General features: G+C 40.0%; 1 protein-coding gene and 1 long non-coding RNA gene across 12 annotated transcripts in view; one reads left to right on the forward strand and one right to left on the reverse strand.

The window, feature by feature from the left end:
• ANKRD44 (ankyrin repeat domain 44) overlaps nucleotides 1–6,334 on the forward strand; it is a 147,939-nt gene extending 141,605 nt beyond the window's left edge. For 8 of the 11 annotated variants that reach the window (XM_083467739.1, XM_083467734.1, XM_083467738.1 and 5 more), the window contains 2 exons: nucleotides 327–418; nucleotides 3,106–3,428. In XM_083467739.1, coding sequence (XP_083323865.1) covers nucleotides 327–418; nucleotides 3,106–3,374 — 361 coding nt within the window. In that variant the 3' untranslated portion in view covers nucleotides 3,375–3,428. Of the gene's footprint in view, nucleotides 1–326; nucleotides 419–3,105; nucleotides 3,429–4,626 lie in introns of those variants that run through there. The other 3 variants (XM_083467730.1, XM_083467737.1, XM_083467731.1) reach the window with 2 other exon arrangements.
• Nucleotides 1,433–3,099, reverse strand: LOC310691368. Its single transcript, XR_014518482.1, has 2 exons — nucleotides 2,743–3,099; nucleotides 1,433–1,695 (listed from the first exon to the last, which is right to left on the reverse strand). It is a non-coding gene; the product is annotated as an uncharacterized lncRNA (long non-coding RNA).
• Nucleotides 6,335–13,759: the final 7,425 nt, after the last annotated feature.

Consider the following 13,759-nt stretch of genomic DNA (forward strand, 5'->3'; position numbering starts at 1 on the left):
GTCACACTTCTTTGAAGTCTCTCAGCCCCTCTCACCTCACAGAGTGTTTGTTGTGGGGGAGGAAGGGAAAGGAGAATGTCAGCCGCTTTGAGACTCCTTAAAGGGAGTGAAAGGCGGGATATCAAATCCAAACTCTTTCCTGCGTTGCAGGGGGTTGGAATAGATGACCCCTGGGGTCCCTTCCAACTCTTAAGATTCTATGATATGTACGTGTTGAAATTGTCCAGAAAAGAATTTCTGGTATCCTATACTTTAAGCAAGTGATATCCCAACAGACCTTTTGAAATTCATCAAGCCTACTTGAATCTAGATGTTATGTTTTCTAGACCTCTTCATATTGCTGCACAGAATGGCTTGAAGATGGTAGTTGAGGAGTTGCTAGCGAAAGGGGCATGTGTACGAGCTGTAGATGAAAATGGTAAGTGAAAACCCTCATGAAGAATAACTATCCATCAATATTCAACACCTGTGTGTTTCTAAAAAACACACCAGTAGGTTAGACAATAAGATGTTCAGTATGACTTCGTTAAACAGTTATTTTTATCATCACCAAAGCACATTTTTCTTTAGCGTAGATAAAACACAATAGCTTATTTTCCTTTTTTGCTTCGTTTTGCCCTCACTGACGGCTACCAGTCATTCTTTAACGCAGTAAGAATTAGAATCTTCTAGTTGCACTAAAGCCATCAAATTTTTTTAACTTCTTTGAACTGAAGAGTGCTGTGTTTTAAATGCCTAATCAAAGCATGCTCAGGAGAGCGGAGAGATCCAGCAGTTTAACTGTTTCCTTATTCATTCTGAGATCATACTATCTCCAGTTCTGACCACATGTGGTATGCAAAGAAAGTTACTGCCACCCTGTGGATGTAGATGCAGAAAATATGACGTGATTTTAAGTATTCAAGTAGCGCTGCCATTCATTGAAAGCCTCTTTTGAGTTCCAGCTCTCAATAATACTATGTCAAGCTGAATTCTGTACAACCAATCACTTTTTGCTTTGAACTTTTTGCACTGAAGCAAATTGCTGGATAGATGGCGATCTGATACTGAAAACGCCTTGAGCAGGATCCAAAATGCCATGTGATAAACTCTACACGCTCACGGTGGTTTTGGATGTAGGTTTCTTATACAAAAGTCCTCCAGTGATGCATGGCAAACCACTTTTAAGTTTGAAGGAAGTTTCAAAACCCTTTGAGGTATGGTGTAAGGGTTTTGGCATAAAAATATAAATATTAAATGCTCACTGGACACATGCACGTCTCTGAGCACACCTAAGGTCACTCTTTGTATCCCATTCTTGAACACCTAGAGATGGCCAGTATTAATGATGTAACCAAATGCAGGCCAAATTCAGGCCATATAATAGAGTAATTTGGAATTTAATCTCATCTTCATTCAATATTCATACAAATATTTTTGTAAATATTTTAAAAACAAACATATAGTTTTCTTACAAATTGAACCTGCATAATATTTGCACATGAACACTAATTCAGATACAAATGGATATACACAGAATGAGATGGTATGCCTACTAATAAAGAAGAAAATAAAGGGAATCAGTCAAGCAGGGGTCTTTTGTAGTAAAGCAAAAGGAGACTGTGGTTGAACGTTATCATGATGCTTGCTGTTCCAAAACTTCTCAGAATCCATTTCTCAACAGACTTACTCATTCCATGCTCATTTGGCAATCTTCTGTAATAAATTAGCTTAGATAATATTGTCATATTCCATACTTTCCTATAGCAGACCAAAATGAACAAAACAGCCCCCCCCCCGCCCCCAAATTTGCCACAGTGCATATTTGAGCAGCTATAAGTAGGTTAACAACCACTTCCAAGTCGGTGACATTGACTGGAGCCTTAAGATAACCAAAAAATATAACACTAGGTTCCTTTGGTAATAAATATCTTGTAATTTCCTTAATTAAGAGCAGAAAGTGTTCAAAAAAAATGTGCATTTTAGAACATTCCCAAAAGATAAGTAGAGCACCAATAGTTGCCCCGTATGAATGGATAACTCTTGCTCAATTTATGGAGGTTCATGTACCATTGGTCCTGGGATTTTAAATTCATTGGCTTAATTAAAAAACCTTTATATGGTCTTGATGTGGGGAGGAGGACCACAGTCAAGCTCCCTAAAAACTTGTGCAGCGTTCTTGTCATGTAAATGATGCTCGTCCACAGCCCACCAAACATAACCGTGGACTGTAAGGGATGACATTTTGTGCTGGCAGAAAACTCTCTCCATTGCGTCACAGGGTTTAAAAACTAGAAAGTTGAATTATTTTCATGAAGAATTCATCAGCATATACCAAAGCCTGGTTCACAATGTACATAAGCAGTTTATTATTGTATTGTTTCTACACTTTACAACACAATAATAATCTGCTTGAGTACAAAGAGATCCAGCTCATTTTGCTTAAAATTACTCAGCTCTAGTTGAGATTAAGTATTTGGATTCTGTGCAATGGGTTCAATGTATTTCATTTCAGTAGGGGCTATGTTACATTTACTGCGTATTTCAATAAGTTTTGCAATCTTCCTTAATGAAAATACTGTTTGCTTAATAGCAGTGTAAATAGCCTAGAATTAATCATCCACCCATTCCTCTCAAACGACTTACTTTGTGAAATTATTTGCCCATAAAAATAAATGCCTCCATGATTCTAAAACAGTCAAATATCATTAACGAGGTTGCTTTGGAATGAAAGTCATTGTTCTCAGAATGAGAGTTACTCACATGATATTTGAGGCTAAATACGTCTTGGTGCATTAAAGTTGCTTTCAATTTATATTGTCCTCGTGGAATGTTGGTTCACCTGTGTTTATTTCATTTTCGTGGGGGCTGTAAGTTGCCTGCTGTTTTTCTTTTTTAAAAAAATAAATTGCTTGTAATGAGATTAGCTTAAAACCTCTTTGTGAATTGCGTACGTCCCCAGCATGCCTAATTTTAAAGTGTAACACTGCCTTGCCTGCTGTGATTTGTGACTAAACCTACATCTCCAGGCTATAAACCCACCTGGAGATGTAGCTGAGGAATGCTCAGGTCTTCTTTTCGTAGTTCCCCAGTACTAACCATTGCTTTGTCTGCATTTGTGCCCAGGTCATACGCCAGCCCTGGCTTGCGCTCCTAACAAAGACGTGGCTGACTGCCTGGCACTCATTTTGGCTACCATGATGCCTTTTTCTCCTTCCAGTACAATGACGGCTCTCAACTTCGTTTCTTTTAAAAAAGACAATTTGAGCAGGACTCACCTCTGCAATAGCTCCAATGCGAGCAGCACCATTGACTCCTATAGCAAACCCTTAAGTAGCGATGTAGGAGCAGAAAATGGATACAATGAAAACGATTCTGATTCGGAAACATTTTGACTTCGGCATTCAATGCCCCTTTCCCTCGGTTGCATTTGGATCTAAGTTGGTATTTTCCTTTAAAAAATAAAAAAAAAGATTAAAAAAGGACAATGAATCCCAGAATTACAGTTGACCTTCACTTTTGACTGGAATGAGTACAGTTAGGCAACGGAAGGCTTACAGTTGCCGTTAAACAGAGCCTTTAAGAAAACTGGTTTTTATTGAAATGCATTCATGTTAATGTTCTGCTACTTCCAGCTGTCCTGCTTTCCATAGGTCCTCGTGACTCCTGTGGAAGTCTCTACCTCCTATTGTATGCAGAAAGCGAAAGCCGCCCTATTCCTTTTTGACAGCACAAGTAAACAGGGGAACTGTTGTGTACATATCACGGTGTTAGCTAGGGTATACTGCTAATATGAAGACATTTTTTTCCAGTACAGTATTTGTAGATCATGGGAAGAAACTCTCCACCTCTCTTCACTTTTATTACCTATAGTTATCTAGTCTTCGTTTTTAGATATCTTTGTTATACAAACCAAAGATAAAGCCACAGGTTGTTTTTCCCCCGTTTCGTTTCTGTGTTGTTTGCAAGCACTGCACTGCCAGTATCACCACTTTCTACGGAAATTAAAACTTCTAAATTCTACATGAGATGTATTAAGCACTTAAGTACACAAAAGGCACTTTTAAAAGACATTAGCCACAATTTCATTTGCAATTTGAGAGTTTTAGGACCAAATCTTTCTTGCCTCAGTCATTGCACATATCCACCCGCAGCAAAGAGATTATCAGTAAAGCAGACATTATTTGCCTTCCTTTTTCATTATTTGGCACAATCTTGCTTGGCTATTTGCACTTCGCAGTTAAGAATCCCTGGAAATGTGTTGCCTGTGCTGTCAAGGCAATGATATGTTTGAGAAAAATCAGCTATACATTTATAATGCACCTAAATGTTTGTTGTTTGCCAAAATGAATTATCCCCCCCCCTTTACTTTAGTGTTTATAAGTTGTATTTTTTTTATCTTGAGCATTTTCTGGTTTTAAAATTCTGCAACATCTGGGCTACATCATGTTGCTGTTGTTTCTAATTACTATTACTTGTCTTAAGCTATACACAGCAGATAAAACCAAAACAGGCGAAGTAAAAAAAAAAAAAAAAAGCCAATCATCAGGAACTACATAAGGCAATTGCAATATATTAAAAAGGCCTGCTGACATCAGCTTTCTTATTAAACATCTGCATTATGAATATCTACTCCTTCTGCCAAAGCTTCTAGGTCAAATGGACCCTGTTCCTCGCCTGAGAAAGATGTACGGAAAGAAGACTGAGACTCTTAAAATACAAAGAACTAACCAGCTATACCACGAGGACCAAAAGGCTTCAGTATCTTAAATGGGAAGATGTATTATTTTTTTAATAATGCAAGTGAAAATTCAAATAACTTTTCTAATCACACGTGCACACAAAAGTCTTTTATGTAATTAAAGAGTCTTCTTTGGCTGTATTGTACACTTTAAGACACAAATTTCTAGTAGACATTTTGACATTTGTAACTGATGGATGATGTGTTGATCACAGTTTATTTTTCCAGACTAGAAAATGTTCATACTTTTAATGTTAAATGTGTTTATATTTATTTGAAATGAAACAAGTGCCCAGAAAAAAGACCATGGTTTGTTCCTTTTTTTTAATAGTTTTTATTATGTCTTATTAGCTATACATATAGGCAAGTCTAGCTACTGAGATTTTTGTTTTTGTTTTCAGGTTCTCGTATAGCAAGCTGGGTGAAATGTGAAAGCAAAGCTCTGTTTGTGCCCAGTATGGCTTGGGGAATGGAGGTGTATATTGCATGATTCAATAGAATTGGATGCCAGAGTAGAGGGGTCTGCATTTTTAAAAGTCTATAGTGTATTTGTTTTACCTGTGAGGAAATGGTGTTCCACATCTCATAGCAAAATGAAGACTAAAGAACCAGGAGGGAACTGTCTTTCCTCATGAAAACAAGTTATATTTTGGGTCTGGGGTGGAAAACCTCAGGCCCAGGGACTATATGTGGCCTTCCAACCGCCTCCATCTTGCCCTTGAGACTCACCCCAGGATACACCTTCTCATCCCTTCTCCCTGGGCCGTACAATTCGCTGGCCATACTTTCACTCTACCTGCTATGTATAGAAACGTAAGCCACCATTAAAAGGTAATATTTGCATTCCTGGCTCCTCCCACTTTTGCCTCTGGCCTTGCTCATGGTATATGACCCCCCCTTGGGAAGTTGCCCAGAGGGGAATGTAACCCTTGGTCTGGAAAAGGTCTCCCATCGTTGCTTCAGATCAGGGTTTCCCAAACTTGGGTTTTTAGCCGTTTTTTGACTACAACTCCCATCATCCCTAGCTAGCAGCCAGCCTCTCACTTTCCACCACCTCCTTTCCTTGGCCCTCTTTCACCCATTCCTGCCTTTCTTCATCTTCTCTTTTTGCGTGCCCTGTTCCTTCAGATGCTGGAGGTTTTCATGCAACGTGTGCGGAGCATGAAAAATGGGTGTTGAGTGGCTAGGACTAAGGGGGACATGTTTTCCTCTCCTTTGTCCTTGTCCTGGTTTTGAGCTGTCTTCCTTTTATCTTCTCCCTAGGCTCCTGCCTAAGAACTCCTGCCTGTCTTTCCTCCTCCTGGCTTCTTCGGAAGTCTTACCTGTTTCTCCAGCCCACATTCCTGGAAGTGCAATTAGCTGAAGAACCTTGTTAGCTGGAGAACTTATGCTTTTTTCTTTTTAAAGGAAAAAAAGAGGCTTCCTTTCTCTAGGATCAGATGGTACTGAGGGCCACAGCACCCAGAACATTCTGTATGTTGCCACGGACCACTTATGCCCGCAGGTTCCCCGTCCTAATATGTACTTCTGCAGTAGGAAATGTAGTGTGAGAGCTCTCCCAGTTACAGGTCTGGTCCCCATTTTTTGCTCTATAAGACTCACTTTTTCCCTCCTAAAAAGTAAGGGGAAATGTGTGTGCGTCTTATGGAGCGAATGCAGGCTGTGCAGCTATCCCAGAAGCCAGAACAGCAAGAGGGATTGCTGCTTTCACTGCGCAGCGATCCCTCTTGCTGTTCTGGCTTCTGAGATTCAGAATATTTTTTTTCTTGTTTTCCTCCTCCAAAAACTAGGTGCGTCTTGTGGTCTGGTGCGTCTTATAGAGCGAAAAATACGGTGATCTACCTGCAAGTTCACAGGCAGACCAAGTAGTCAGCAGTTAGAGTTCCTGCGTTTATGGAACACAACAACCTTCCAAGCTTGCTTTGAGCAGAACAGTTCTGGTAGCGGTGCGATACTAACGGGAGGTTGTGCCAAAAGGGAACAGGCTAATGTGAGGCTGTAATAATTTCTGTCTATGCTGACCATGCATCTTAGTCTGTTTTGTCTGGAAGGACTTGAGACTGTACCACATCAGATCCTGTAACAGGCATGGCAAAAAGCTTGAAGGTTTTGCCACAATCGGGTGGTAAATAAATTTTGTTAAGGGAATAAAATAAAGGAGCATCATATAGACTGGGAGGCCACTGATTACCTACTTAGGGCCCTCGTATTTACGGGACCGCCTCTCCTGATATGCCCCGCAGAGGACCTTAAGGTCCATGAATAATCATAGTTTTAGAGGTTCCGGGCCCTAAGGAAGTCAGATTATCCTCCACCAGGGCCAGGGCCTTCTCAGTGATGGCTCCGACCTGGTGGAATGCTGTGTTCCATGAGACCAGGGCCCTGCAGGATTTAACTTCCTTCTGCAGGGTCTGTAAGATAGAGCTATTCTGCCTGGCTTTCAATTTGAACTTAGCCTGATCTTTTAGTCCCCTTCCCTCCCCCTCCCCTTTTTATGAAGATTACCTGCTCTGGGATCCCACAGCTAATTCTCCCCTGGTCTCCACACTGACCCAAATAGGACTAATTTAGCCAGCTAGCCCTGGTGATCATCTAATGTTTATTGGATGGATTTCCCCCCTAAACTGATTTTGGAATTCTGAATTTATTGTTATTCATGTTTTATACTGTATTTTATGCTGTTTTTTGTTGCATCAATTAAGTGTTTTAAATTTGTTGTTAGCCGCCCTGAGCCCAGTTTTCTGAACCAGGGAGGGTGGGGTATAAATAAAAAATTATTATTATTATTATTATTATTAAACTAACAATATTCCATAAGTCATGTCTGAAAATCCCTTTTTAATGAGTTGTAAGAATGTTTACTGCTCAGAGCCCTAGGCCTCAATACATACAAAAATACAAAGTAGATATAAAAATGCACATCAATCTAACATATTGCATCAAACTTATTCCATCAAACAATACACATAAAAAAGAACAAATAAAATAAAATAAGGCTTCCCCTCCAGAACAAAAGGGACACTGGGCCTCCCTGTAAATTAGCGCATAGGTACTAGAGCAATCATACTCCTCTTAGAAATTACCTAATTACAATATGCAGTGTCAGGGTAGGACCTGAGAAGAACAGAAATATAATTTAGTGCCAGTGAAAGCCAACCAATCATAGTAATCCAATGTACTGTATTTTGCCCAGCTATTATGGATCAGATTGGTGGTGATTGTAAAATGGAACATTTCCAACCCTTTAAAACTGAAATGCAAAAACCTCTTTTTTTAAAGATTCCTGTTTCCTTCTTTCTTTCTGTCTCAGCCGCACTGGGAAAACTGAGCATCTAAACCATGAGTTTTCCCTCTCAGTACTGTAACTTTTTATAACCGAAAAAAAATTTTCTAGTATATTGCTGAACGGCAATAACTGATACTTGGAGCACTTAAAATGAGAGGTGTCTGTGTAGAACTGAGCAGACTATTATTTCTAGGCTGATCACTTGTTTAAAGAGCAGGCGTGTGGTAGTGCTTTACAGCAGATAGAATATTTACTCTTCTTTATTTCTTCTTTAGAGCATGGAGGTGTGAAATCCAACTTTGTGTGAGCAGACTGCTCCTCCTCCTCCCATGTGCCCTCCAGATCTGCTGTAGAGGGCATCCCAATCCTCTGGAACAGATCCTAAGGTTGTGCAGCGGGAGCAGAGGAAGGAGAAGCCAGAAGTCTGGCAGCACTAGATGCCATCCCATTGTTTACTGACAGCAGCTGGAAGTATTTGTAGGATTGCCTTTTTGGCTGCATCCTTACATGGAAGTAAGCCCCCCTGAACCAAGTGGAACTTGCTTCTAAGTTCATGTGTTTAGGTCTTGGCTGCATATTAGGAACCTAAGACGCTGCCTTATATCTAGCTCAGCAATGTTCTCTGGGGTTTTGTCTTCTCCAGCTCCGTATGGGACCAATCTACGCTGGTCAATTTAAAACATTAAAGATGCGTTATAAGCGTGTGGGCACCAGAGGGCTCTGTAGAGCAATGTAAAACCATCAATGTAAAATTCCATTGAGAGCTACGTAACGTTTCTTTTTTTACCGTTTTTACAATCAGTATAGATCCAGCCTTGGAGATCCCAGTGGGCTGTCTTTCTACCCCAGATGCCTTTCTCCCCTACCACTAATTCCAAGCCTATTGGAAAGACAATGTTTTAAATTAGACCCAGTATTTTTGATAGTGTATCATTAAAGTGTAAAAGAACAGTGCAATCCACAGCCATTTAAAGAAAAAGATAATCGAGATACTGGCAATCAACTTCAGTGCGATGCGGATTACACTCTTAACTATTCTCTAATCTAAATGGCAATACTGTTTTGTAGCAGACAAGGTACTGTATTTAAACTATAGGTAAGATCAGGTTTGGTCTGTTTTTTTATTTGTTAAATCTGTCGGAGGCTAAGCGCTCTGTTCCATTGAAATTGGTGGGACTTGCTCTCAAGTAAATGTGTTTATGACTGAGAAGCATGAACTTGATTGTGAGTAGTAATGCATGCGTCCCCTTCTATGCCCACATTTCTGTGTTGACAACTAGTATTTAATTCTTGTGAAACTTCAACTGCAGGGTTATAATGCATGGCACTTACAGCTTGCTGGTATCTATTGTTTCAGTTGTAATATGAACTAGCTCAGGGTTTGGTTTGGTTTTTATCACTACTAAAAGGGCACCACATTATGTTTTGGTACTTTTCCACAGCAAACACCTGCTGTACTTAACTATGAATCAAATGCTTAAACTCAATTTATTGTCTACTCTTGTTCAGAAACTTGACAATGTGTTTGGGTTTTTATCATCTAAGAAACTTTTTAGAGTGCCTTTTTATATTTGTGTATGCTGGTCTGTTTTGTGACTTGTCTTTCATTTGAGTGATACTGAAGCAATATAATACATGTACATTTTCATTTCAAACTTTTCTTTGAATGTTTCTTTTTTAAATCTTGTGTTAAACATGGAAATTAATATGCTAAATTTGTAGAGAAATTGTGCATAACTTTCTGCAGTGCTGCAAACACTTTCTTATTACACAAAACAAACCTTAGGTTAGTGTTATTGAGAAGGGTGTTTTAAAATGGTGACAATCTTGAGTGTGTATAAAATACAATTATACATGGTTGTAATGCAGTGATATAAATATTTAAAAAGCCAATATCTAATGTTTTTTGTAGTTTTGTCTTCATATTCTATGCTTTTAGCATGTGCAATATATCTTTACAAACCATGGTGATATGAATCTGGTGCCAGTGTTACATTTTGTAAGAACTGTTTGTAATAAACAATATGAAATATTGTTGAATGGTTTCAGTGTGTTTGTTGCTGGTTATTTTTTTAAAACATAAACTGAACTTCAGTGACATAACTATGTAATTAAATGACATGGTTGCACAAAATGGGTATAAGAGATCAATTTAGACCCTAGGCACAGTTCAATATCTTTTTCAACTACTGAATGCTGTGTTAGTTGTAACTGAGTAGCTTGATTCAGATGGATATTTTTACAAATAAATGGTACGAGTATCGTGGCAAAGCTTGAGTCCATCTGTTAGTACTTCTGCATATTTTCAGGTTTCTATAAACATGCACACATAAAATTAAGCAGGAAAATGCTGATCCAATCCCAGGATTAAAGACTGTTAGACAGTAAATAAAAATGAGTTTTATATAAGCACAATCGAAATGTGTAAAAACATAATTAAAAAGCATGAACTATCATTAGGAGAAAATCACCAGTGTTATATGGAACTAATAATGATTAATAATAAAAGCACATCTAAATTTGGATATTGATTTACATAAAATACATACCCTCCATCATAAAACAGCAATCTGAAAACTTTCATAATCTACCAAGGCATTTAATTAAAAATCCAAAACATATAGAAGAACAACTGTCCTTACGTGCTGAGCTGAAGGGGACCAAATGAAGAAGGGAGTTTTCATGGTCTGCAGAATGTCCTGTTCCTCATAATCATTGATTTAACCTTGGATGGAAGAGGGATGCAGAACAGAGTGTCTCCTGAAAATCTTAATGCACTGGCAGAATCGTGTAAAAGCAGGCAAATAAGTACATGTTAGACTGACAATGTTTAGGGCATGGGTAATTTGGCCCAAAACCAAAGAAGAGAGACAGTGAAGAATGAACAGTATTGGAGAAACAAATAGGATCTGCAACTGTGTGTGGGGAGTTATCCCTCTTAAGGTTTTTTATATGTACTTCTGTACACGGTTGTTTCTAGCATATTGCTTAGATACAAAGCAGGTGTAACAGCAGCTGTTGTTTAGTCGTTTAGTCTATTGTGACTGGTCATCCTGGACCGTCTCCCATCAATGTCACGTTTTAAGGACTTGGACGCCAACCGCAAAGCGATGCTTTCGGAAGACCAATGCGAAGAGCTGCAATCTTCATTGTGAAGTTTCATTGCAATCTCCCTGCCCACCACAAAGCGTGTGCATTTTGCGGGCCTTTGCCCTCAATAACACGAGGGCTAATTTTAGGTTAGAATACCTCTCATCTCCTCTTTCCTAGGGCATATCCTCTTGGCACTGGCAAGTGTCCAAAGCCTGATTCTCATCTCTATCTAGAACTTCTGCCCTCTTTTCATCAGGTCCAAATAGTATGCCATTTCCTCTAAGAAGCAAAAGGAAACAAAGCAGAGAAGGAATGGCGGCTGGGTGACCCTAAGTGATCCTATTTCCATCAGAGACATGCAAAGCCTCTTTATTTAATCCTCCCCAGGAATTATTTTAGGGGCGCAAGGCTTTATGTTTTTTTTGGGGGGGGAGCAGAAAGTTATCTGCTATGCAAATAGTCAGTTTGTTGTTGTTTAGTTGTGTCCGACTCTTTGTGACCCCATGGTCAAACGTATGCTGGTAGCTTCGAGAACACTGTCCAACCATCCCGTCCTCTGCCGTCCCCTTCTCCTTGTGCCCTCCATCTTTCCCAACATCAGGATCTTTTCCAGGGAGTCTTCTCTTCTCATGAGGTGGCCAAAGTATTGGAGCCTCAGCTTCACGATCTGTCCTTCCAGTGAGCACTCAGGGCTGATTTCCTTAAGAATGGATCGGTTTGATCTTCTTGCAGTCCATGGGACTCTCAAGAGTCTCCTCCAGCACCATAATTCAAAAGCATCAATTCTCCAGCGATCAGCCTTCTTTATGGTCCAGCTCTCACGTTCATACATCACTAACTCAGAGAAGCTATGAGCTAGCCATGCAGGGCCACCCAATATGGACAGGTCATAGTGGAGAGTTTTGACCAAACGTGATCCACCTGGAGCAGGAACCGGCAAGCCACTCCAGTATCCCTGCCAAGAAAACTCCATGGACAAAGACAACAAGTCAGTTAGTTGGGCATTTTTATTTATTTACTTGACTGGGGGGCGGTTGTCCCTCTGCACCCCTGGTCCTCCCCATTTTTGCTTTCATGGGAGATGCCTTTTAAAATATATATATATATATATATATATATATATATATATATATATATATATATATATATATATATTTTTGCTTTCGTAGATTTTCACGGGTACAGGAATGCAGGTTTTGGTGTCTTCGGGTGTCTTCCCGTGTAAGAGTTGGGGTGTCTAGGCGACGTTTCGACGAGGTCTCACTCGTCATCTTCAGGCTGGTGCTTTCGGCTTCTTGTTACTGGAACAGAGCAGGATCTCAGTGTTTGAGTTCCTATAAATACTGTTGAGGGGGTGTGGTGTATAGCCTCCAACGTTCTGGGCAGAGAGGAAGTTCCCAGGTTAGTGTGCCTTTTCTTCTTTTGTTCCTTAATTACTTGAGGGATATCTTGAGTGATTTCTTGAGTGATATTCTGAGTACCACTTAGGTGGGTCATTAAGTGTGGATTAGTTGCTAAAGCTTTCGTGTCTTGACCTCTTGAGCTTGTGAAGAGTTTTTCTGAGAAGATGGCTGTACTGCACTTAGTTGTGCTCTGGCTTGGCTTCGTGTATAGGGGCGAGCTGTGGTTTTGTGCCCTGTGCCAGCCAGATCTGTGTAGGGATTGCAGGGGGGTGCAGCATCCGGAGGTGCCACTATGGTTTGGCTACTGGATGGTGTCTGTAATTTATCTGTGGAGAGGGTCTGGGTTTGGGTCTGGTGTGGTTGATTGGTGATGGCGTTCTGTGTGCCTCTGGTTCTGGTGTCGGTTTTTGTGGGGAGGGCTAATTTCCAGATGTCTGGCAGGCGGGACGTGTCGTCACGCTTGTTCATGTTGTGAGGGTGTTTCTCTATCTCGATGGCTTCCATGATTATTCTCTTGTGGTGATGTTCCATGTTAAAGAGCAATTTGGAATCTGCAAAATTAATTTCGTGTCCTGTTTCTTTCATGTGTTGGAAAAGAGAGGAAGTTTTTTCTTCTTTTTTGACGGCATTCTTGTGTTCTGCGATACGTGCATTTATTCGTCTGTTTGTTTGTCCAATGTACGTGGCTGGGCAGACTTTGCAGGGTATTTCATAGACCCCTTGGTTTTCCAACTGGATTTTATCTTTGGGGTTTCTGAGGATATTGGCTATTTTTTGGTTGGTGCAAAAGGCTGTTTTGATATTGTGTTTATGGAGGATTTTGCTAATTTTATCTGTAGTGCCCTTGATATAAGGAAGGAGGGCCATGCCATTGTTTTCTTCTGTGTCTTGGTTTTTGGGGGGTGTTTCTTTTTGGATTAGCTTCGTAACCCTGTTTTGCTGGTATCCATTGGCGATTAACACATTAGAGAGATTCTGTAACTCAGTTGTCAAGTGGTCTTTGTCAGCCAGGCGTTTGGTTCTGGAGATGGAAAAAACCACCAAATCTGGAAAAAACCACCAAATCCAAAATAAAAGCCTCTCCTATCAGTGAAGAAATCCAGCTAAGAATCATCCCCAGAGAAAAATCATCCAGATGCCCCAAACTCTACGGTCTCCCCAAGATACACAAAGAAGGAACACCACTCAGACCAATAGTCAGCTCCATAGGCTCACCTCTACAAAATCTCGCTAAATTTCTCGCTAAGCAACTTCAGC

Source organism: Podarcis liolepis, assembly GCF_965112155.1.
Source record: "Podarcis liolepis genome assembly, chromosome: 1".
NCBI lineage: Eukaryota > Metazoa > Chordata > Lepidosauria > Squamata > Lacertidae > Podarcis > Podarcis liolepis.